General features: G+C 37.7%; 3 protein-coding genes across 3 annotated transcripts; 2 read left to right on the top strand and 1 right to left on the bottom strand.

Annotated features, from left to right (window-relative positions):
• Nucleotides 1–615: 615 nt before the first annotated feature.
• GCK72_005253 (uncharacterized protein) lies at nucleotides 616–3995 on the top strand (the record flags this gene model as incomplete). Its single annotated transcript, XM_003116733.2, has 5 exons — nucleotides 616–908; nucleotides 956–1080; nucleotides 1762–1930; nucleotides 2882–3225; nucleotides 3412–3995. The coding sequence occupies 5 exons, from the start codon at nucleotides 616–618 to the stop codon at nucleotides 3993–3995; spliced, it is 1515 nt and encodes a 504-aa protein (XP_003116781.2).
• Nucleotides 3996–7165: 3170 nt separating this feature from the next.
• GCK72_005252 (uncharacterized protein) lies at nucleotides 7166–8891 on the bottom strand (the record flags this gene model as incomplete). The annotated part of the gene is made up of 5 exons (XM_003116749.2): nucleotides 7166–7297; nucleotides 7554–7694; nucleotides 7861–8230; nucleotides 8466–8610; nucleotides 8840–8891. The coding sequence occupies 5 exons, from the start codon at nucleotides 8889–8891 to the stop codon at nucleotides 7166–7168; spliced, it is 840 nt and encodes a 279-aa protein (XP_003116797.2).
• A 4005-nt stretch (nucleotides 8892–12896) lies between these two features.
• GCK72_005251 (uncharacterized protein) lies at nucleotides 12897–14228 on the top strand (the record flags this gene model as incomplete). Its single annotated transcript, XM_053725104.1, has 3 exons — nucleotides 12897–12913; nucleotides 12964–13325; nucleotides 13981–14228. 3 exons carry the CDS (start codon nucleotides 12897–12899, stop codon nucleotides 14226–14228), a joined length of 627 nt encoding a protein of 208 aa, XP_053589298.1.
• Nucleotides 14229–25406: the final 11178 nt, after the last annotated feature.

The raw sequence follows: 25406 nt of genomic DNA, 5'->3' as shown, positions 1-25406 counted from the left end.
AGATACTTTCTCCGACTTTTTTCACTAGCAGGAGGCTGTGTTGTCCTTTTCCTTCAATATTTATCTCAATAATCACGAAATCAAACGGATATTATGACGGAAAGTTGCCACCTGAACCGTAAACCCGATTTTCCGTTAGTACGACACTCCGAAATTCCGCTTCTGCTAAACATAGCGCGTTAACGCCACTGGCGCACTCAGCTAGCCGTTTCGATCGAACGGCGGTTGACTTTCGTTCTTGGTGGGATAACGGAGCATCGTTGCCACGCAAAGTACAGTGGATGGCGGAACCCGCGAGATGTCGGCTGCTGCTTTAAGTATATAAGCGTTCCGCAACGATGCTCCGTTATCCCGCAACGATGCTCCGTTATCCCGCCAAGAACGAAAGTCAACCGCCGTTCGTTCGAAACTGCTAACTGAGCATCACTCCGTCTCTCTGAGTCGAATATGCACTTGAAATGCGTCAAGTGTCTATTGCGTCAGTAATGTAGATCCTATGTCGTCAGTTTGGGGGTGCTGTACTATCTGCGGCCATTTTCTCAGACGATAGAAGATTCTTAGCAGGAAGAGTGTCAGTTATCGATTTCCCACTTGTTACTGTTTTTTTTTGTAAAAATGATATCCTCGCCACCAATATTCGATGAATCCCTCGGCTCTAAAGTTTTCAACAATCCTCATCTCCTTGAAGCCATTGTTAGTTTTTTAATCCCGAATTGCGAGAATAATTTGACCACTCGATTAATCAATAAGTCATTCAATTCCATGTTCCTTCAATTAATAAGAAGAAGTCATCGGAAAATGAAAATTGAATTTATTGGCAACACAGAGCTTGTTGAGGGATGTGAAAAAGATTGGATATTCATTAATTATCGGAAAATCAAAAAGTCGTTAATTCCTGGATATTTCAGGTGAGTTCTTCTAATAGATTTGTCGCATATATGAAATTCAATCTCAGATTTCTTAACAAGGTTGTCGGTGTGAAAGTAGAAGAAATCATTACAAAGAATCTGTGGATGACGAAATATACGTTTTTCACACATCTTCATGACGTTATTCATTCCCTATTGATTGGCAGCAATCGTAAGTTCTCAAGCTGAATTTGAGCATGAAAATGTTTAAGAGACAATGTCTCGCTCAAGCCACCAGGCCATGTTATTATCGGAATAAAAAAGTTCCGACATTTTTTACCGACGCGCAAGAGTCGCGGCACTGGTAGATCAGAAACGCCCACTCATCATAAACATTTCTTCTGCAAAATCAGGGCACAGTTTCATTGGATTCGCGGGTGAAGTTTTGTTTAAAAATACCACTTTTTAAATAAAACTTGACCTATTTCCTTTAAAATTTCATTTCCACCATGAAATTTGAGGAAAAAAGATCAAATTTTAAAGAAAATAGGTCAAATTTTATTTTAAAAGTGGTATTTTTAAACAAAACTTCACCCGCGAATCCAATGAAACTGTGCCCTGATTTTGCAGAAGAAATGTTTATGATGAGTGGGCGTTTCTGATCTACCAGTGCCGCGACTCTTGCGCGTCGCTAAAAAATGTCGGAACTTTTTTATTCCGATAATACACATAAACCAAAGTGATCCGTTTTATCTGATTTTTTGATATGTTACTACCCCAGGAAAATTGAACAATCGAAGCAGCATGTTTAAAATCGTTTAAAACTTCTACCAGGCATTGACAGTTACATCTCTCGAAAAAAGTTTAAAAATTTTAGAACGTCTTTATTTTTTTGTTTAATGTTTTGTTCCAGGTGGAAGTGTTCGAAAATTGATAGGACTGGAGGAAATATGTATATTTGATGGATGTCAGGACTGTGCAAATATTTCACGAAAATGTGTCGAATATGGCCCATTAAACTTCAAAGTTTTACAAGCTATCAAACATCCAATTCATTATAAAAGGTTGTATGTTTCTGATGGGTAAGTAATGAAAATCTCTCGCCAGGGCAATCATGTCATGTCACAAATCTTCCAAACTGATCCGATCCGTTTTCCTTCTCACATGGGGGAGGGATTCCGTTAAGAGTATGATTGAAAACAGTATTTGAAATTGGACAAAACTACTTTCAACCTTCTGAAAATATCGATTAAAGTTGAGACAAGTTTTTTTCAGTTTTTGAGATAACATCAGTTTCTCTTTAAAAATTGGAATCTGGTATTTTTTGGAGCATGTTTGTAGTTGACTCAAATATGTAAGTCAAAGGCGTCATAGTACAAAAAAACAAATCGAAAAACCTTTTCTGGAAAGATTTTGAGTACCATTTAATACCATTTTTAGTTTTTAGTGAGCCTTAAACTTAATCGAGAATCTATCTTATTTACTACGATCCAAATGGCACGTGCATACTTGCAACGGGCCGGGCCGGGCCGGGCCGATTTGAGAATTTTCACCGGCCCGGCCCGGCCTGGCCCGGGTCACAGTACAAAAATTTGAAAATTTTTTGATTTTTTCGCAAAAAAGTCGAATTTTCGACTATGTTTTTACATATCGATAAAACTCAAGTTTACATAGGATTTTTGACTATTTTTGATGAAAATTTCAAAAAATTTCGAAAAATTTTGTGAAAAAGTTGTGCTCATTTTTTGACTCCGGGCCGACCGGGCCGGGCCGGGCCGGCAACTTTCTCTACCGGGCCGGGCCGATATTTTGCAAGTCTGGGCACGTGTGATTTCAAATAGTCTTGATGCAAGTTTTCTACATTTAACTCTGTAGATCAAGTACGGGTCTTCATTTTTGCAGTTGGCAAGAGTTTTGTACGGATACTCTCTTGAAAATTGACGCTATGAGACACTTATGGTACATTACTAACCGATTCTGTACGCCAATTATATAAACAATAATATATAAACATTAATTATATAATCTTCCAGATTACTTGAAACTATTGCCAACTACTGTACTCGAAGATCCACAAACAAAGAAGGATGCTTTAATGTATTGGATGAAACTATTCTGCCCTCTATTTCATGTGAAACACTAGTTTTATGGATAAATGAAAGAAGAGACTTCTGGGAGAATGGAGTATTCAGACGTGGTCGTTTTCCTATACCACGAGAAGTATTGGATGTTATAATTAAGAAATGGAATGTCAACTCGATAGAAATACGAATGATTTATAGAGCATGTGAGACTAAATGTAACGGCGAATGGTTAGGAACGGGATATTTCACAAAGTTCAAGTTTAACGATCCATATTTTACAATTGACAAATCTGGTGAGTTATTGACACTTTCAGTTCCAAAATTCGACATTTCAAATAAGTTCAAAAATTGTGTTTCTTTAAAACTTCTGTAATCTATACTTTTTCAAAAAGTACCTAAACAGTTTTTTGCGATGTTCTATGATTGCAGGTTTCAAAACGTTGTGAATTTCATAAAAGTACATCAAAAACTAATTTCAGATAAAAGAATCGATAATATCTATGTCAACCTATCGGTTTCAAGCATTTGCACGAGAAGTCTAGGATACAGTGATGCAGTTCCATGGGAAGATACAAAATTCAAGAATTTCTTTCCAATTATACGACGATTATTTCCAACAAGAAAATTATCGATTGTTTGCAGTCACTGGAGATATGGTGACTGCGGCAGTTTAGAAGGGTTCATGAAAAATGTTTTGAATGTGATTCAATTGGAAAAACAACAGAAATTCGAAGTCGATGTTCAATTTTTCACTGATATTTCGAAATTGAAATGGGGGGATTCAGAAGAAAATGAGGGATTCGCTGAAACTCCATCTGAATACACAGTGACCTGTGATCGATTCGAATGTATCCTGAAGTCACTTCCCTTTGATGTTGAACATGGTCCAGAGAGATATGACATAATTAAATGGATTGGGAGACGATTTCAAGTGAAGGACATTGAAATGGATTTCACACTGAATTTGGATATTTATGTAAAACAACATGAATTGAGGGAGTTGAACATTAATAAGAGATTAATAGAGAAACATCCGAATAGTTTGATTGGTTTATTCATGTAACTTTGCTGGATTGTTATACTGTTTTCAAATGTTTATTTGTTTTGATTTTGTTCAATTGTGTAGACCAAATCTATCCGTTCGTTTTTTATTGAATCGGTTTTTTGTTGTAAAAGATGTTCTAATGGATCTATGCGCGAGTGTGCATTTAAAAATTTCGAAAACTCCTATGCGCAAAAGGGATTCGATGAATTTATTTTCTCTATTCGCCTCCTTTCTGAAATTAGAGTTTTGCAGTAATAAATTTGTCTATGTATTCATTGAATCGTGTTTGTATTTTCGGTCTTCCCGCCCGCGACCCTGCAAAGGGCAATTGTCCAACAAGCAATTCCCCAACTTCAGTCAAATCCGAGTTTCAGATACCACACGGGTCATTTGTTCAGTAGAACTCTCACTAGCGAAGTGTGTGGGGTCGCAGTTGGCTTTTAATATGGAACTTATATCATTGTGTATCCGGCAATATTTGAGTTGACTGACGGAAGTGAATGACAGTCAGCATCAATATCAATATCGTCAGAATCAACAAAAGACATCATTGAACCACATCGAAAAAATAAACATTCTCCAGAAGTTGCCCTGTCTCCAATCCACGAACTTTTGATCTTTCTCATTTTTTCCCAACATCACATGACCCCTTTCACTTTCATTTATTTTTCTCCTGATTTTTATTGATAAACTTTTTCCGACTTTTTGCCTTTCTTCTCCGTCTCTTATCAGCGTAAATTGAATTTTGTTTTACGAATCCGGAGATGGTTTACGACCTCGAAATGAACCTACTGCGTACCTAGAAAATTGGTTTATCGGAAGTTTTTGAGACTGGAAAGAAGAAGAAATTGTTTAGGGGGTAGTCAGGAGAGGAAGAAGAAAGAAGACAGCAGCAAAGAACTGAAAGGCTGGAAATTTTGGTTTTGAAAGATACTTAACAAAAAGAATTCGAATTGAAAAGGATTAAAAAGAGCATTAAAATGCTAACTGTCAGAGTAACGGTTAAGAAGTATAGTGCTGAATTTGAGTAATTTTGTGGTTTGCAAATTTCACAAAGCAACTGAAAACTGTAGTTTCAACAAAATCAGATACTAGTTGTCAGGGTTCAATCGGTTCAAAATTGAGTCGTTAAGGTTCACAGCTAGATAGTTAGTGCTTTCTCCAAAATTTTCTGATGCATCTAATATCGGATTCTCTGCTAAATCTGAATGAATTAGGTTTCACTCTAGGTTCCGATGATAGTCTGAAACACTGGACGCTCTTGGGACAAAAAATGTATCCGGTCCAATCCGATAATTACATATTATCAAACACCGGAATCATAATATTTCGTGTCACCCGGAAACCGGTACCAATGTCTTTTACCTCATCATCAACTCTCTTCTTTCCACATTTTCAATTTCCCTAGGACCATGTACGTCACACCGGCACAATCTCTTTCTTCACCTCTCCTTATCAGACACTTTTTCATATTTGATTGAGTACCGTGCCAAGTCTGTTCTTCATTCTACAAACACACACAGTGGTCTCAATTCAAAAGTACACTGTTTCAGATGCAATGAACATTCTTAGGAGGCACGTGACACTAAGATTATTTAAAGTTTTTGCTTCGAAGGAGGTTTTGATTTTTGATGTAGGTGGGAAAGAAAGAAACAGACAGAGAATCATGAGACAATCGGAAGAAAATTGGGAAAAGGAAAACAGTATTCGGAAAGATTCTAATTTTAGAAAATTAAAGATAAAGATGACAAAAATAAAATGGAGAGTTCGTCAAGCAGTAAATGGGAAAATTGAGTAAACACTTTTAATTATTTAAGCTTGATCAAGTTTATTTGTTGATACAAGCCTGTTCGGTTTCAATACAATAACCAAATTTCAGAGCAGTATTAACAGTATTCCCTTCAGTTTCTACCCCTTAAAACTCTTTGATTGAAACTATTTACCTTCGAAACTTTAATGAGAAAGGTTGCTGAAATGTCAGTTTTTGGCTGATATGGAGTTTTAGTGTTTTATGTATTTCAAGTCAAACTAAACTAACTTTCTTGACATCAAAGTAAATACAGTTGAAATGGGAAAAAATGAATTCAAAATGAGAATGAATTCCGTTGCCTAGGAAGAGCAGAAGGTAGATTAATAGATAGGAAGAGACTGTGAAAACTTCTAGTAAAGTTTCTGGGGCTCTCCATTATGCACATAATCTTCTATGCCGGCTAACCAACTTCTGGTTCCGAGAAGTCGATTTTGTGGGATGTATGCCTTCGAATCAACCCAGAGCTGGTGATTGATGCCTCATGATTTGCCAAAGAAAGTTACAATTTTAACTTTTTACCATCCATATGAGGTGATCAAAGAGTCAGTTTTCCGATTCCGAGTACTTCCGACCCTTTATGGTAATAAAACCAGTCACTTTGATTTCTGAATTGATTCCGAAATAGAATTCCTAAAAATAGGAGTTTCCTGTCTCAAATTATCTTGGTTTTCGGTTCCCTATCGTTTTCTTTGTCCTCCAAAAAAATAATTCCATGCTTAAACCATGTTGAATTTTATCACCATAAATATTTACGAAACGAATTTCGTTCCCTTAAACAGACTATAATTCTTTGTATTCTCACACGCATTTTCTCATGAAAAAAGCAGATCGAACAACAATTTGTTGACTAAACCCCTCTCAAGAATTGAAACAATCAGAAATCACAAAATCATAGACCCACGTCGTTTTCCATTGTCACCATATGAATTTCGTAACCTTTCCACCGTCTCCCATGACTCTCTAATTCTATTGATACTTCCGTGTGATGTACCCTCTACTTCTTCCAAGTTAATCCCATTCCATTCAATAACATCTTGTACAAATTGATAAATAAACACAGCTCTCTCTCCCTACATTGATATGAATCACAAACCAATCAAGACCTCCAGTTTTTTGTCCGTGACAGAGTTGTTTCCTATTGGACACTACTCTGAACTCAATCGAATTGTCTTATCAACCCGTTTTTTCCAGCACAATTTTCATGTGAACCGTCGTGTCACGGAAGCGGTTTCGTAGACAAACCAAAGACTGTACAAACTTTATTTTCATGCAACAAAATAAGAAAAAATAAATACAACTGTGACCTAAACCTTGTGAAGAACCCAAATCGATCAGAACGAATTATGCAATTGTAATTTAAAGAAGTTGATTCATAACACTATGCACAGAAAGTGGACGATTTTCTCGAGTTTGGATCCTGCATATCGTCCATCCAGGATACGGATTTTCGTTTACTTGAGAGGCAAGAGTCTGTTTTGGAGCGAGTTTTCTTCTGGTAGCGAGGCTTGTTCTGGAATAAGAAATTGCATAGTTTCAGTCTCCACTGGGATTCAATCACGGGATTCCCATCACTAGAAAAGTAATGACTACTAAACGTGTGCTTTGTGCAAAGGGAGAGGTTAACTACGTAATTTGGAATGTCATGGTAATGATGGCTAGATAGTATGACTAGAGAAAAAGACGATGCATTCAAAAACTTTTATGATAAAGATTCTAGAAAAGGATCAGATCCATTTTACTCGGAAAACCAAAAGTTGAAAACTTACATTATTAGATGAGCTTGGATTCTTTCCCAAACAGATGTCGATTTTCGTTCTCAGTGAAGCTGGAATCTCTTCGGTCTCCACCATTATCGTCAGAAGTATCGATTTCAGTTGTGGAATTTCTTGGTCAACATCTTGCAACAGCTGAAATAGACACATTTCAATGACAGTTATTTTTTTAATGGCAATCATGAAAACGGCAGTTTTTGGTTTTCTGACATCAATGTGTCCTCTCTTCCTGATAATAAACACAACTGACCGAGAATAGAAGGAGCACAACACGAAAAAGCAATAAAAATATTTTAATTACCTTTGCAAGAACTCTGTCACGGAAGGAAGTCAATATGAGAGTCTGAACATCAAATGAGGCGTCGATTTCGCTCAATGGGAAACACATTGATTGGAGTGATGGGATGACCAAATTGTTAAGTTTCAGCCAGAGTTGTTCTAACAGTTCTGCACCATCTTCTTTCAAAAGATCAGATGAAAGATTGGAGCAGTTGAATGCCTTGAAGGCGTTATTCTCCAGAATTCCAGCTGCATCTCCGTCAGATTTGAAGAAATTCACAAGTTTTTGCTTTTCACTGAGAGTGAGGGATTGAATTTCAGTTGCACAGTTTCTCATGTCATCTCCAGAAATGACGTGAGCTTGGAGGGCGGAGAGGAGGATGAGTTCACATCTGAAAATTGGGAAATATGAAACATTTCGAAGATAAAAGTATTTCCAAATGCATGCCAAGTGACTTGATTGAAAAACAGATTTCAGGTATCATTTTTCGTAACGTTGCGAAACTTATCAAGAATTTCGCTGAGCAGGCAAAAAACACAAACTCTTGTGCTTAACTATCATCAAAAAGAACAAGAAAATAGATAAAGGAGAACCTCTTAATGAAGTAGAAAAAGAATCAAACTCACGGATTTGGGTAGTCGGAAAAAGTGGCTCTGGGGCTGGGAGTTCTCGGAGATGAGAGTGTAGATGACAAACTGTCTATAGATCTTCTAGAAAGTTGTGAAAGTTGACGGAGTATGGATCGACTCTTCTTCTTTTCTTGCTCCACGCCTGGAACCTTTAGATAACTCATTTGAATGAGAAGTGAGGAGGGAAGAGGGAATTAGAATCAATCAAGTTCTTAAACTTAGGAAGTCAAGGAGGAGGAGATAGGACAGAAGAATGAGTAAGATGATAGAGTCAAAGGAAAAAAACGAGTTGATGTCATTCAAATCAACACGTGTTTTCTTTTCAAACGGTATCACCAAACTAGAAACGAAAAAAGGCAATTCGCACTCACATTGAACGTCATAAAATACGTTTCCTATCGAACTTTTCTTTCCAAAAATCATCGATGTTTATTCTTTAATTGATTGGATTTCAGAAGAATCCAAGAGGAAATATCTGAAATAAGAAAACAGTTAGACACACATTTTCGGTTTTCTTTTTTCAGCTGACGAAAAAGTCACGAAATTAGAGGAGAGACTGAAATAAATTCTTCTCGTTTGCCCCCTTCTTATCTCTAGAATTTCTCCTCTCCCTCCCCTTCTTGTGCTTCATCGTCCGTGTTGATTGTCATTGCTCCCAACCCCTTTTTTCACTTTTGAACCGTGCTGACTGATAACCTCTTTTCTCTGCGTCTCCATATTCTCTGCAGTATTTCCTATGTAGTTTTTATCAAACTATTCTGAAAAAGGGGTGTACAAAGCATCTGCAAAGAGGGGAAATAGGCTTGAACTTAATTTGATCATACTTTGGAGAGATTGTACTTGTATGTGAGTGCAAATTTGAATTTGAATTTAGAATTTTTGAACTCAGTTTCAGAAGTCTCATAATTGAAAGAAATCTCTGCTTATTTGATCTTGATGACACAAACACAACCACTCCTCTTACAAACATACCATCCATATATGTGGTGATTGAACGGAACTAAAAATTATTGTTGTTGGAGCAAATAAATGAATAGGCTTAGGGAGTGAGAACAGAGAGAACGAGCTGATTCAGTTTTCACACTTTTTGCAAAAAAGTGCAGGTTTATTGGGAACAACAAACTTATTTATCACCCACATATTTTAAAAGTTTTGTCAGGACATTCGAGCTTAACAGCGGATTGCGTATTTCAAATTGTGAATGAACAAGTTTTAAAACTACATGGGTACCTCTTGAAGCTATCTACATGTTATTGTTTTCAGGTTCCTAGATTTTCAGTTTTTTTAACGCGGTTATGATTTTCACCATAACTTTCCAAAATTATCTGTCTGTATGTGTTCCTATTTTTAGATATAATGTTTATGAATCGAATCGAAAATCAAAGTGCCAAAAATGTTATGTGCATCGGAAACACTCGGAAACACATGTTGATATGTGTTTTTGAACTCATCTCGTAACTGACTTTCAGCCCCTTTCCCCATAACACAAATAGAGAATTCTAGGTAAATTAAAGAATCCGATATTAACAATCATCAAACTGTTTAAAAGATCTTAATAAACGTAATTATTTTACAAAAATAAAACTGTGTCCGTATCTTTCTTCTAGCCATTGTCCCCTCCCGTCCCCTACTAAAATGTGACTTTTGACATCCCAGATTCAGTAAACAAAACAAAGTTGAAATTCAATTTGATGGGTTGTGATGATGACGCGCGAATCGTCTCAAATCGAAAAATTAAATTTATTTATTTTCCATCTAGTTTTCTTAGATGATGCTCAGCGTGGCTTTCTGTGGCAAATTTATGATCTACATGATTCCGAAGTACCTTGGAGCTAGAATGATGTTTTTCAAAAATTATATTTCAACAACATCAGGATGAGAGGCTCTGTGTTTATTTATCAAAAATAAAAATTTAATATAAATCAATCAATCCACGGAGAAAAATGAAAATACAAGCAAGTATACTGTAATTTTTGAATATTAAAAGTGAGAAAAATTTACAGATTGGCAAAAAAGACGGTCTACGTACTTTAGAAAACTATATTTAGGACGAAGCGGGGATGGAATGGGGCACCGACGGCGTGAAAAAGGCGGAAAGAAACATTCAGAAATTATGAAAAGGAGAAGAAATTGAGAAAAGACAGATGGCAGTTATGGAAAATTGGGGAACTTGTTGGAAGGACGGAATGGAGAAATTGCTCACGCAGAGTTGACTACGCGGAGACGATTTCCATTACAGGTTTTGCAGAGAAGATGGTTATCGATTGGATAACATCCTTGACCTTCCAACTGAAAAAAATATAAAATTTAGACTCTTTTCTCTGTTTCTTTGGATTCTGAAACCCCGCATGACAGTTTCTGTTGTCTAGAACGTCCATTACTAATATCGTTTTTCCGACCAACCAATTTCAGTAACAACTATAACTATTCAATGGACAATTACAGTCAACCAGTTTTCTACTCTCCTCATTTCTTTATTTCCCATAAAACCTCTCTCATGAATTCTTCTCTTCTCACCTTTGATGACAATTGCATTCCACAATCCTCACATTTGTAGCAATCAACATGAAATGATTTATCCATTGCTACAACACGAACCGACTCTTTTTCTCCGTCTTGTGGTACAATTGGTTTACTGCACATGGCGCATCGAGGGGCGAATTTGCTGAAATAAGAAAAGGAAATCGTAGAAAATTGATTGGTGATTCTCGGTAATGAAAACGTGTTGGGTTTTATTTTATCATTAAAACTGGTAGAAATCTTGTTTTGATGAGAAAAACTGAGTTTGCGAGCTGATCAGTTCAAAACATCTCCTGTCAGTTTTTCGGTCTACAACAAACATTTTGAAAGGAGTTTCCGATCTTTTGTACACTAAAATCCCTTCTATGTTTCTTTTTTCATATTTCAACGTTCCCTCATAAAGAAAAAAACTCACTCATGGAAGCATGGAACACAATGTACATTGTTATCCTTGTCAAGTGTAAATGGAATTCCATCGAGCGACTTTTTGCATGAATAACACACAAAACAGTTGACATGGTACACTCCTCCGCATGCTCTCAAAAGTTTGTCACTGATCGGTCGGTTGCACGCGGTACACTTTTCCAACGAGTTCTGAAAAGGACTTTCTTTTAAATTCTATGTCTCAAGGGACCAACTATTCTTGCTCTCTTCCTCTCACTTTTGAAGGAGAGGGTCTCAGAAGGGCAAGATTGAGTACTTTTTGTTTGGAAAACGAGATCTAAAGACTCAAAGTTCTCACCTGATAGCAAGACTCGCACGTTGGTTTGTCATCGATATTGTAGAAAGATGCTCCTGCAAGAGTCTTCGAGCACTGTCCACATTTGAAACAATCCACGTGGAAGATCTGATTCATGGCATTGCATCCTGGTTGATCTCCAGTGATTTCTTTACCACAACCAACGCAAATATCTGAAATTTAGAAATTAGAAATCAAGATTTCTCTGTAGTCTTGTTGTTATTTTTTCTTTTTGTTTTCTGCTTATTTTTGCCAGACGCGTGGTAGTTTTATGATCTAGAATTGGCTATAAATTGGATGGGCTTTGGGTTTTTTCTCTCTCCGTTCGAAAAAAAAAACACTGGGAGAGGGATCACATGTAGATACTTAAGTAATTGGAGTTGTTTTCAGAACAAATAACATGTGGAAAATAACAAATTAGAGGTTTTTTTCGAGAACGGGAATTTATTGTTTTCAGGTCTAGGGATATCGAGATCAATATTGAGACTGAAACTGTAAATCAGAATAAGCATAAAAGCTGATCAAAAGAATATGTTTCTTTTGAGGATGGGATAATTTCAGTTCAGTTAAGAAAACTTGTCCACAACTAGTGAAAGATTTCTAAAAGAATTATATATGAAACATTTTTTAGATGATTAATCTGGAACTGCTGAGTTATTAATAGAAACTGAAAGAATAGTTTTATTTGAAGCATACTACTAGAATCTAGTAAATAATAACCCATTAAGTGGAAATCATAACTTTCCAGCATGTTGAACTTGATCTGTATGAGTAAACGTCTTTCTCGTTACCAAGATTTCAATTTTTCAGCTTTTCAGCATTTCGTTCTTTACTTTTTCTGATCCGCTCCCAAGAACCGTTCCCAAAGTTGGAAGAAGAAGAAGCCACACGAAAAAATGACACGTGACTCAACGCTACCGTACTCTTCATTCTTTTATGTTTCTGCTTCTTCTTCTTATTCCTTTTTTGTTTCTTTTTGTCATATTCCAGAAGAAAAAATGACGCATGATGTTTCACTTTCTCCGCAAGAAATGTTTATTATTGCCGGGGGGTTTTTGCTGTCATGAAGGGGAGTAGTGGTGGGCACAAATTGAAAGTGTAAACTTGGGATTAGGGGAGTTGTAAATATTGTAGAAGGACTTATTATTAGTTTTTCGAGTTATTGGAGAATGACTAACTGGACTGGGTGGGTGGAAGTTTAGATATTAGCCAAATCTCTTGAGAACCAATTCTCAGATCAACTAGCAGAAAGAAGAGAAAAACGAACCTTCTTGATCAGCCATCTTTATTTAAGATTCTGGATTCAGAAGTCCGGATTCAGGATCCAAGACGAGTTGACGATACGAGAGAGACCGAAAAAAAAACCAAAAAATCGGTGGTCGGCAAGAAGAAGAGTGAGAAGGACAAGAACGGGGCGTGGCTTCCAAAAATGGATAGAATAGGAACCGCCCACAGAAGAAGACGAAGTAGAAGAAAAACTGAAGAAGACGACGAAGAAGAGGAGCTGCTGATAGAGGATGGATGGACAACAGCAGCTGGATTGGAAGGAGGAGAAAAGGGAAACAAGCAAAAAAAAAAGAGAAAAAAGAAAAAAGAAAGTGGGGGGACACAAAAACGAGTAGGAGGGCGCGGCCCCCTTCTCTCGTAGCAGCAAAAGAGCAATGGGAGAGAGCACAGGAGAACCGTAGTCTCCCGAGGAGGAGCAACTGTTTAGCTTCTTCCTTCGTCTCTTCCTGATCACTTCGGTGTGCTCTTGGGTGTCATTTATTTTCGGTTCAACACTATTTGTCTTTCGATAGGTTGTTGGTGGGAGGGATGAAATTGTGCAAGATATAGAGATGGAAAGAATGAAGAAGTAGACAGAGAAAAAACAAGAAAATATGGGGGATTCCACACCAATTGTTATTGATCTACCAAGTTGATGATCTATATGATGGTTACCAACAAAACTCCCGATAGGTGCTCTCAACTGTTTGACCAGCTGTGTCTGAGTTTGAGAGATGGAATGCGGAGGTGACACTTCCGGCCAAATTTACACTGTGCGGGTTCTTGAGAACTTGAAATTCTATCTTTGAACTTCAGGTTGACCTTTTTGAAGTTTTGAAGATACCGCTCAGGATTTTAGCGACTGAGATTTTGGGTTGCCACCATCCGGATCAATCGGGGAACTTCTAATTGTTGTAGGACACTGACCTAGGTTTTCTGATACTGACTCGAGTGCTCATTATTCAAAAAAGTGTTCTGCACTTCTAGGCGAAATGAAACAAATCATGATCAGAAAAGATCTATCGAAAAATAAAATGAGATCAATCGAAAAGACGAATGGCAAACGCTACACGGCTCACTATTTGTTCGTCTCAAATCTGCCAATGAAAGATGATATAAAATCGGTTGTTTTCATGAACTTCGGGCAGGTGTCGAGTTGCATTGATCTTTGTGCTTGGGTAGTGATATTGGCACGTAATCATCTTTTGGATTGTCGTAGGATAGTTTTCAATTAGGCTGGCAATTCTTACGAAGACAGTTCGGAAGTTCTAGAATGTTAATGTCAATCCGAGGCACTGGTCATAAGAAGCCCAAGGTTGACGTTCCGAAAGACCATTCTTTTGACCTAACGGCTTACATCTGAAACTGCAATTCTCCATCACTCCATCTTCCTCTTTTCCTCAGTTTTTCGACTCCACTTTTTTTCGACTCTCGTGACGTCGTCAGAACACCCCCTATGCTCCACGATGTCATAATTCGCACATCGTCAGAAAAACCCAGAAACTATTCTCCAGGGATCTCTGCCCTTCCTCACTTTATCCCTTTTCTCCGATATCTTCTTACTGATGAACATGGAACACGCGTGATTTGAGTAAGGGATCACATAAATATTTTCCCGATTGCTTCAAGTTTCGAAAGTTCAGAAAAGCAACAAAATTTATTTTTCCAACACAAATTCACTGGAAAGTCCATTGGGGGGAAGTGAGAGATTTTCCGTCATTTTTCATTACCCGTTTGTTATGTCAAAAGGGACCACACCCAATACCACGTGTCATATCTTTCGTTTCTCCCTCCCGGGACCCTCTCTTACGTCATACACCGGAGGATGAGAGAGTACAAGAAAAGAGAATTCGAAAAACAACAAAACAACTATTCTTTCAAAGTATACATATATTCAGAGTACATTCTCTTCTATGATCCCTCTCCCATCTGAAGCCGATGAGGACCTTTGAGAAAGTCAGAACACAATGAATATGTAATGAACCGACAGGAAGTGGTCCAGAAACATAGCAAAAAAAGAAGAGGAGGAGGACTCACTGATATTCATGATTTTGCGAGTTGAAGTCGTTGAGGCAGTCGTCGTTGTTGAATAATTGGCCACGGAGGATCGAAGGTCGTCGGATGAAGGTTGCTGACGACGTGGGTACTGTACGATGCTTGGAGACGTAGAGGAGGATGATGTCGTGTCTTGATTGAGCTTTGTTCTCATCTGGTGCACCAGATGATCCACCTCATCACCGTTATACGAGTCCTGAAAAAATGAGTGATTTTGGGAGAGAGTTACTGATTTTTTCTTCAGAGTTCAGGTATCGTATTATCAGTGAGCAGGACTAGCGTCCCCCGCCTCCCGGCGGGCTCCGCAGTACTCGGCTGCGCCTCGTGCGCGGTGCTTAGCAAGTTTTATATTCAAAAATTAGCTTGCTCGATTTGAAGGAAAATGGAAGAACGTCCAGCTTTTAAATTCAAAACAGACACACCGACTGATCCTATTTTCCCCGTATTCGATCAGAACATTCGAAATTTTTACAATATTTCCTTTCATATTCATTTAGAAAGTTCATACAAAAACAAAAAAAAACAACAACAAATAAGAAGGTTTCGAACCCCCACCACACCGATTATCACCACCGCCCACTTCCACTGCGCCACCGAGGCACAGAAAAACGCGGTCATGGAGAGAATAGAAAAGAGGGGAGTTCCTCGCAGCTGTACAATGACACATACAATGACAAAATGGTCAGTGTATTCGAAAAAAATGTCAGTGTAGATTCAGGTTTCTCCACAGAATCGTCCGATATCAATTGTTTTTTGATCGGACTTTTTGGTTCCATTAGATCTCCAGAAGTTTAGATCGGTGTCAAAAATTCAGAGCGATTCAGTGGATCCTGTTCAAAGGACAGCGAATAGAAAAAATCCCAACCGGACCAAAAAACCACGAAAATCACAAAATTCGGTTTTCTGAAAGTTTTTTCAACTAAAAGTATATTGAATTTTACATGGATCGATAGAGATTTTTTTTCTACACATTTCTTTTTTTTCGGATCTTGAAATTTCTCAAAACTGAGCGAGTTACAGCCGGTCAAAGTTTTGGGCGGAAAAAGGGGGATCGATCGATAATTGCTTATTTTTTGACTGTTTTTTGAGTATAACTCGAATGCATCATTTCCAATTTGAAATCTGTTTTTTTAGTCATCTTTCCCATGCCAAGTTACATAACTGTACCTAATTTCAAAGCTCTCGGTTCAATACAACGCGAGATATCGAGAGGAAAGTGAAAAATTTGAGAAAAAAAGTTGTCCGTCTTCTTTTATGGCCATAAATCATATTTTTCCAGATTTCCAGATAATTTTTACATGTCTTGATAGACAGATGTTCAGAGATCTTAAGTCCAGAATATCCCCCCGAAATGTTCAAAACTGGCGCCGTACGAAGCAGGAAAAGGCAAAAATCCTGAATTTCTCAAGCCATTTTTTTGAGTGAAAAAAGTTGCTCTCACTTTTGTGCTCATAACTCTATCCCAACTTCTCCAAACCCACCCTCTGGCGGTCGCCACATCCGTATTAAGTTTTTGAAAACAAACAAAAAAGAAGTTTTTTGAAATCTCTAAAGCGAAAAAACTTATTCAAAAAATGACTGCGGAACAAAATTATCTACACTTATTTTGGACAAGCTCCGCCCACTCCAAATCGGCACGCTCATACTTACGCGATTTAAGAAGAGGGGCCGAATAAGGGTATAGAAAAAATGAATGCGACAGTTTGCAATAAGGTTTGTAGCTATGTCGTATTACTTGTCCTAGCTGCGTTGGACTTTTGGATCTCACAAGATTCTTTGATCTTAAAATTGTGTTCTGTGAGTTCTGAGTATTAGTCAAGTATTCTGACCATAACAAGCTATACGCCCTGCCAAATTTGGAGCATGCTGTATATTCTTTTATATCTAGAATCCAGCTCGAAAAACATTTGGAACATCAACTCAATTATATCAATGATCTCTGATTCTTAACTACTTTTTCTGTATGTTTTCATCTTTCTTCAATTCCAATTTCAACTCTATCTTTAGATTCGTCTCAAAAACTTTCACAATCACGACGAGCCATCTTCTACCCCTCTCAATTCTTCTTCTTCGTTTCAGTTTCAACCTAAATTCGACCGAAAACTTTTGGTGCTCACTGAGCACTGCCTTGTCTATGTCTTCCAATTTTTCATGTCGCTTCTCCTTTTCCTTTTTTCTGACCAAAAATAGAAAAATAGAGGAGGAAGAAAGGACTTTTGGGGCAGAAGCAAAGAAAGGAAGGAAGGAATTTTGACGTGAGCTCCGGAGGGCTCCAAAAGACTTCCCAATAGAGACAGAATTAGTATCAGTCACCCTTTTATTCGATGAAAAAGGGATCCCAAAAGCCCGAGGCAGCATGATTAATTTCTGAATTCCATCATCATATTTTCCAGAAGAACTATAAATTTCCTGCCAAAAAACCATCTATTCTATCTTTTTCATTTTGTCTTCGGTTCCATTTTGAATGTTTTTGATGTCTAGAAGGCGTCGGCGACCGATAAAAATGAAATCGAAAGACCGGAAAAGGAAACGAAAAAGCAAAAGGGAGCCGTCTCTTCTCGAAAAAGAAACAAAAACATAAAGATGGGATGGAACAAGAAGACACGAGAACGGCGGGAAAAAATGAAGAAAAATGAAACTTGTAGAATAGAATAAAACATTGTTTCGGGAACAATGACAGGAAAGGGGAAATGATGTTTCTAGAAAAATGTTTCATCTGATGATCAGGTTCAGGAACTTTCCTATAAAATGCTCATTTTCAAAAACAGAGCTTCAATACCGTATCAGGACTAATAGGTAATGATTGCAACTGAAAGAATCACATTTCAGTGTCCCAATTATGATTATAAAAACACATGAGGAAAGGTCAGACACCGATTTTTGTGGTCTGATGCTCAGACAGAATCCGAGTTTATAATATTTCTTTTCAGTACAAAAACAAATCAAAATCCTCAAATTTCAGCTGCAAAAGTCGTGTTGGACAGGTGATTTATTGTTTTCTCGCGTTTTCCTGTCATCATATTTTCTGAAAGTTTGTAACAAGATTGACAGCTAAAACATTACTTTACGCTAGCACCTTCTCAAATTTCGTTGCTCATCCTTCGTCTCCTCTTTTCTCTTTTTCAACTTTTTCAACTTTCCTCCTCTTTCAAAAAACTTTGTGAATACAAACTCTCTAGTGGAATGTTTGTGCCACGTTGCTCAGAATTTCGGAAAGAGAAAAGGGGGACCAGAGTGAGAGAAACAATTCAAAAAAGAAGAAGAAGCTGGATGAGCATCTTTGCATAATTATGGGTGTGAGCACTAGTGTATGTCAGAAATAACAAGAGGAGTGGAACAACAACAACAAGAGAAAAATAAGGAAAAAAGGGAAGGAGCAAAAGTTAAGAGTGCCCGTTTCTCCTTGGATGGAGAAAAGACAACAATCGATTCCATGCTTCTGACCAGGAATAAAAGGAAAAGTAGAAGAAGAAAAAGAAGACGTAAAGGAAGAAGAAGAAGTAAGTTTCTGGAGTCGTCGTCATTGAAGAAGTGTTGAAAGAATGCGGTTGGCGTAGTGGGTGTGTATGCATTTCAATGTTTTTTTTTTCATTCGAAATGGAAATTGGAGCAGGAGAGACCGGACATTGCCAATTGAAAAAAGAAGAAGAAGAAAAAGAAGAGAAACGGCGGAAAACACGCAAAGAGGTATTCGACCGGAAAATTGAGGAAGAAAGATTGGGTGTCGACACCCATAGTTTTTTGATAATATATAGTGGAAGTTTGGAAATTTCTGGATTGTGGAGAAGTAAAAGAGTAAGGAGTGTCTTTTGAGGGGTCAGACGAGATATCGTCAAAAGTCAATGGATTTGAAAAACCCGGATCAGGTTTGCTCTTACTACCGTTTTTGACGATCAGTGCTCGGGTTCGGTGAAAAAGTTCGAGGATGAATTGCTGAATTTAGCTGATTTTCTCTACAGAAATCATTGCAATTACGATGTTCTAACAGAGCTATGCATGAGAACTAGAATAACCTTGTCCGTTGGTTTGAATATCACTAATAAACCAGTTACTCTCCTAGTGGAAGAAGTTATTCTAATAGCAATCAACTTCAAAAATAAGAATTATTCCGAAAAAAGTCACAACAAAAACTATATCCTCAAAAAACAGAAGCCACGCCTCTTCAAATGCTCATATCCATAAATCAAGCTCCAAAAAGCGAATGGGATATGACCTCATAGAGTGAGATCTCAAAAATCGGGAACCAACAAAAACTGAAAGTTCTAAACTCTAGGGATTGATGACTTAGTTGATCGAACAGATAGAGAACAAAGTATTCGAGTTTTCTTTGATCTGAAATTGAACCGTTTCGTTAAATTTCGGTCGACTGAACTTCGAAACTTTCACTAATTTCTACAAATACTTTCGATTTCAACGTATCATGAAAAAGTTTTTTGTTAATCAAATCATGAGAATCCAATTAAGAAAGCTCAAACTTCTAGACATCTCAGGTAATCGTTGATCATCTGAACCAAAAAATTCGTTGTCGCTACCAAAATAAACGCTCTCATCAATCAACCCTCTTTCCGTTTATGCCCACTTCTCCCTCTCTTTTCTTTTTTTGAATTGAATGGACAACGGAGACTCATCTCGATTTGATTGAAGAGTCTATCCACTCCAGAAGCCTCCTCCGCCTCTTCATCTTCTTTTTTTCAAAGAATATACAAAATACAAACCTTGACAATTCGCGATACATCAAATGGAAGTGTAGATGATGAAGAAGCGCTCAGAGCACTTGTCTGATTGCGATTCGCCGCTCGTTGGGACTCGGTGAGACCTTCGTCACGAAGTTGACGGGCCAGGGAGTTCTGAAGGAAGTTGCGGGCTTGAGTCTTCTGTTGGTAAAGATCGGAAGTTGGTGGTGGTGGGGGAGGTGGTTGCTCGATTTCAGTGACATAGTTGGTCGTCGAATACTCGTGAATCATTTCACGAGCGTTTCGAATTGGAGATTGGGACCGCCGGATTTTGCTGGAAAGTAACAATTGTCAGAAACTGGAAAAATTCGGCAGGAATTTGGACAATTGAGAGAAACTACTCTCTTGTTATGAATACTAGAACTCAAACGGACGGCCAATTCTAGAAACATTTTAAGAAATAATTTTCCACTTCACAATCAGACAACCCCCTACCTTGGATCGTAAGGCTCCGTCCATTGTAAAACTGTTTCTTTGTTTCCATAATTATTTGAATTGTTATTATCATTATAATTGTTCATTGCCGTTGTTGTCGACGCCGCCGCCGTCGTTGCCGTGTTTGTAAAGTAGTCGTCGTCTTTGTGATAGCTTCGAAAGTTTGTAGGATACGAATATTTAGAAGAATATGGAGAAACATATGTGACATCATCACGAACTGATGGAGGAGACGGAGATTTGTTTGCATATTGAGTTAATGTGGATGATGAGAATTTATTGATTGGGCTATAATGGGAAGAAGGAGATGAGTTTGATGCGAGAAGAGCCTCTCGGGATTGCTGAAAATCGAAGAGTCTTAATATGGAAAATCTGGAAATATGAGTTACCTGGAACTGACTTAACGCCACGGGGTCTCGATGAAAGTCGCCGAGCGGACGAGGTTGGTTGGAATAAGTGGGCGCAGCATGAATCTGAAAATCAGTCTGTCTGTAAATCAATCTATCCAGATGTCCATTTCCAACCTCTGCTCTGGCTTTCGGCTCAGCCAATTGTTGGAGCTGCGCGCGGTACGTCCGATCTCCGTCAGACACTCGTTGATCCGATCGGTCCACTCGTCCATCGGATAGATTCTCGATGTCACCTCGTACCGGTTCGTTGTAGCCGGTCTTGCGCAAACGAGCGGCAGCGTGCTGTAATGCCTGAGCGTCCACTGTGGGACGGGAGGGCTTGGGCGGCGCAGGTGGGGGATTGTTGTTACGTCGTGGTGCATTCTCTGTCTTCCATTTGCGAGATGGTAGTATCTCTCCCTGAAAATATTAAACATTTCCTGTTGATACGTCTAATTCTTCAATTTTTTATTTTCACAGATCGGAAAATAGTTTCACTAAAAACAGTTTCTAGAACCTCTTACCCACTTTAATTCAGTTTACTGTAGGATTACGGTATCTTGAGTGTTTCAGAATTTTTTAAATAATGGTCTTTCATCATAACATAATACTTTTTCAAGACTCCCAGTACCACCAGCTACAGCTATCAGCCATCTAATCGATTGATCCCCTCTCTGTCTCAACTCTTTTTTCAATTCCATCAATCCAATTCTTATCATTTTTCTCGTTCTCAATGAACTTACGGATGGGAGTAGAGGGGGTGGTGGAGGCGGAGGCGGGGGTCCCATAGATCAGAATCGTCGAGCGAACGGGGAAGAGTGCTGTATGAGCGAGCACGACCCAAGCTGAAAAGAAAAAAGAAATGAATGTTCCATCACATGTGAACATCACATTTGAAAACAAAACAAAAACTTCAATTCTACAAGGAACAAACAAAATAGACAAGAAGGTGTCAACTTTCAATATACCTTGGACTAGAATAGTGAGGAAGTGGTGAAAGGTAACTCATATTAGGAGAAGACCTTGGGCTGTTGTGAGAACTGGGATACACGGGTCCGCAGTGTTTAGTATGTTTAGATTCTTCACTGGAAAAAGAAAAGGGACCCCGAGGCCGGCAGGAGCTGGCATGACACAGAACCTACTTGAATATCTGTGTCTCTTCGGATCGTATGATCTATCCATCGTCCCGTCGGGAGCCCATTTTACACTTTGGCTCACAAAATTCGACTGATGGCAGGAAAAGAGGGAGGGGGGATTACAAAAAAAGCAAGAGCCTGGCGGCGACAACGAGGGATAAGCGATTGAATAAGAGAAATTGGGAATGATATGGTGGAAGAAGAAGAAGAAGATGAAGACAACACACACGCAAACGACATCTGCTTGAAAACATTTGGAAGATCATTCCAAAAGTGAAGAAACAAAAAATAAATGTTTATATTTTGGGTAAGGGGTTGAAAAATCTAAAAGATCGAAGAGCTAAAGTCTGTAGGAATTTTTTCGAGGTACTAGCTCCAATGAACCTTAGGATTCCCGACTTTTTAGAAAATTGTAATTTGGATTTCTCAAGAATAAACTTACAATGTTAAAACTTTGAATATTCATTTTTTTAAATTTGATTCTAAGAAAATCAACTAAAAAAAACAATGAAAACTTGAACAAGTCCCTTCTAGACAGTGTCAAGTTAAAAATGAGTTTAGATAGAGGGTGTGACAACTTAGGTTGTTTAGAAATACCAGAACTAGATACAGTATACATTTCCAGAACTACAGAAGCCCTTCTACCAATTTTACTGCCTCCAGACTCATCACTAAACTAGTATTCAAGAGAACGTTTTCCATTTCCAAACTCCGAATAAACAGTCCGCAACTTGAAAAAGAAGGCGGCACATCACAGAACGCTTCGCAAATAACGATAAAGCATCGGAAGATGGAAAAGAATACGAAAAAACGTCTGTGGTTTTATGTGTGGTATAGTTGTGCCCTCTTCTTCCCTTTGCACAAGAAAGTTTTTATGGGCGGTTTCGGTTTTTGATGAAAGATGGAAAAGAAGAAGAAGAGGTGGGCGCAATCAAATGGTTCCCACGAACAAAAAAATTTTCGGCTGGAATTTAGAGGGAAAAAGAAACAAAAACATAGCATATTGAGAGAGAGAAGAGGGAGGTACTGTGTATTTTCCGACTTACTTCCAAAACTCTTCTTCTTTTTTCTCTTCACTGGAAAAAATAGAACCGGAATTTTCATGCGAGAATAGAGCAAACAACCTAATGATTTGTTGTATGAATCATGGAACTTTGAACTTTTCGAGAGAAAAAAGACGTTTTGATCCAACTTGTTTCTTTTTGGAAGAAGGAAGTTGCGCTATTTGAATGGTTACAGGCAGTGTGTGTTTTCGAAGCAATTTCGAAAGAATTTTCGAAAAATCTTTCGAAAAATCTTTCGAAATTTTTTCGAAATTATTTCGAAAGAATTATTTCGAAATTATTTCGAAAGATTTTCGAAAAATCTTTCGAAAGATCTTTCGAAAAAATTTCGAAATTTTTTCGAAAGAAATTTTTCGAAATTTTTTCGAAATTTTTTCGAAAGATCTTTCGAAAGATTTTTCGAAAGATTTTCGAAAGATCTTTCGAAAGATTTTTCGAAAGATTTTCGAAAGATCTTTCGAAAGATCTTTCGAAATTAATTACTGTAGCTTTAAAGGCGCATAGCAAAAAAGTTTTCATACAGTATACAAAAATTACTAAATCAGCCGTCTTCTACCAAATTTAGTGAAGTTTTGGTGTTTTATAGCAATAAATTTTCAAAATTTCCCCTGAACATATATTTAATCTCCAAAAGACTGGTTAATTGAAAGTACCAACAAAAAAAAGAAAAAAAATTGAATTTGAAAACAACAACGATGCTCCGAAATCCCACTCCGCGCTCTCTTTAGCGAAAATTGTTTTTGAAACAACTTTCGGTTTCTTTCGGAAAATCTTTCGAAAGATCTTTCGAAAGATCTTTCGAAAGAATTTCGAAAGATTTCGAAACTTTCGAAATTTTTTCGAAAGATTTTCGAAAGTTTCGTAATCTTTCGAAATTTTTTCGAAAGGTTTTCGAAAGATTCGAAGTCTTTCGAAATTTTTTCGAAAGATTTTCGAAAGATCTTTCGAAAAATCTTTCGAAAGATCTTTCGAAATCTGAATTTTTCGAAATAAAAATTTCGAAAGCACACACTGGTTACAGGAAAACAAAAAGTTATCGTTAAGTCCAGAAGACTTTATGTTTCACCGTGTCTAGATGTTATATTTAACCAGCCTGTCTCCCCCGCCTTCGGCGGTTGAGCCGGCTGGTCTCTCTTCATTCACGTAGTCATTGACTTTCGAATGTGCCCGCATGGCCGAGTGGTCCAAAGCGGCTGTCGCTGACCAAAGCACGCCAGTTCGGTTTTGCCCACTGGCTCAGTTTCTCTTCTCTTTCCAAAACCGCTGCGGACAGTGCCTCAGACAAACAGACAAACACCACTTGTCTTTTATATATAAGAATGATAATTGAATGCGGGTGAAAGTTTCAAAAGATATCAATATCCTTTTTTGAGGTATTTGTATCAAAAAAGATAGATTAATTCGTTACACAGAAGTTACTGAAGTCTAATTTAGATCTTAGCTGAGAGTATTTTCAAGAATATTCATGGCGGTTTTCAACAGTTCATTTTCGTGTAATCACGTTTCAATCAAACTTCGGTCTTAACTATCTGGTAGTTTTTTATCAACATAACAACCAGACAACTTTTGTAGATTTCTAGGACAATCATTTCAAAGCTGATTTGAAGATTCTGACCGTTCCCAAATCGATAAAAAGAATCCGAACCAATTCAAACAAACAATTGTTCATTACATTACTAAATGTATCCAAAACCGTATTCTCGGTGACCGATTCTCGGTGACCCAAAAAAACCAAAAAAGAGTGTGACACGAGAAAAGCGGAAAACTGGCTTATCTATTTTGAACATCAAAGTCTTCTCGGGTTTAGGCCGAAATACTTTCAACAACAACAATAGAAACGAGAACCACTATTATTACTGTATTCAATTGGAATGAGAGGAGGGAGGGTGGAGAAAGTTGCGGGAAAGATAATTGCAAAATTAGGTGCGAGACTTTTCAGGATTGGCAGAAGGAAAGTGAATTTAGGTCGGAGGATAAAGGGAAAAGAGAAGAGAAGTGAAATGATATTGATATGGGAGAAAATATTTCGAAAAAGATAATCTTAGATTGGAATTGAAGATGTAGATGAAAGCAATGCGCGATACGAAATTATGCGGTTAGAAAATGAAAAGGGAGAAGAGACTGTCCATATGCATGGTGTTCGTTTTTACACTACATTCATAATATAAACACAAACTCGTATTACAGAGAAGAATAGAGAGGAGAGATAGTGTCAATGTACACAAAAGTTTTCATGTTAATTAGCCGGTTTACCTAGCATAGAAAAAGGGATATGTTGAATTGATTTGACGGGAGAAGAGGAAACGTATTTACTAATTAATCAAACATCGAGGTTTTTTGAAGAAGGCATAGTTTCAGTTTCGTTGGTAAAGGATTTTTTCAGAAATTGATGATTGATGATAGGGAAGCGGATAATACAGCTGTCGGGGTGAAGGGAAAGTTAGCTGAAGTGGAAAAATATTAGGAGGGTCGGATGGGAAAGAGGAAAATATTGTGATAGGTCAATAACTTGATTTCATACAAATGAATAGGCTGAAAATTTAAAATGTTCGGAATTTGAGAAGTCTAAAAACTGAAAGGTTTGCTTTTTTTGAAGAGTTT

The sequence above is a fragment of the Caenorhabditis remanei genome, chromosome II, assembly GCF_010183535.1.
Source record: "Caenorhabditis remanei strain PX506 chromosome II, whole genome shotgun sequence".
NCBI classification, from domain to species: Eukaryota; Metazoa; Nematoda; class Chromadorea; order Rhabditida; family Rhabditidae; genus Caenorhabditis; species Caenorhabditis remanei.
This window is presented reverse-complemented; position numbering and strand designations above follow the sequence as displayed.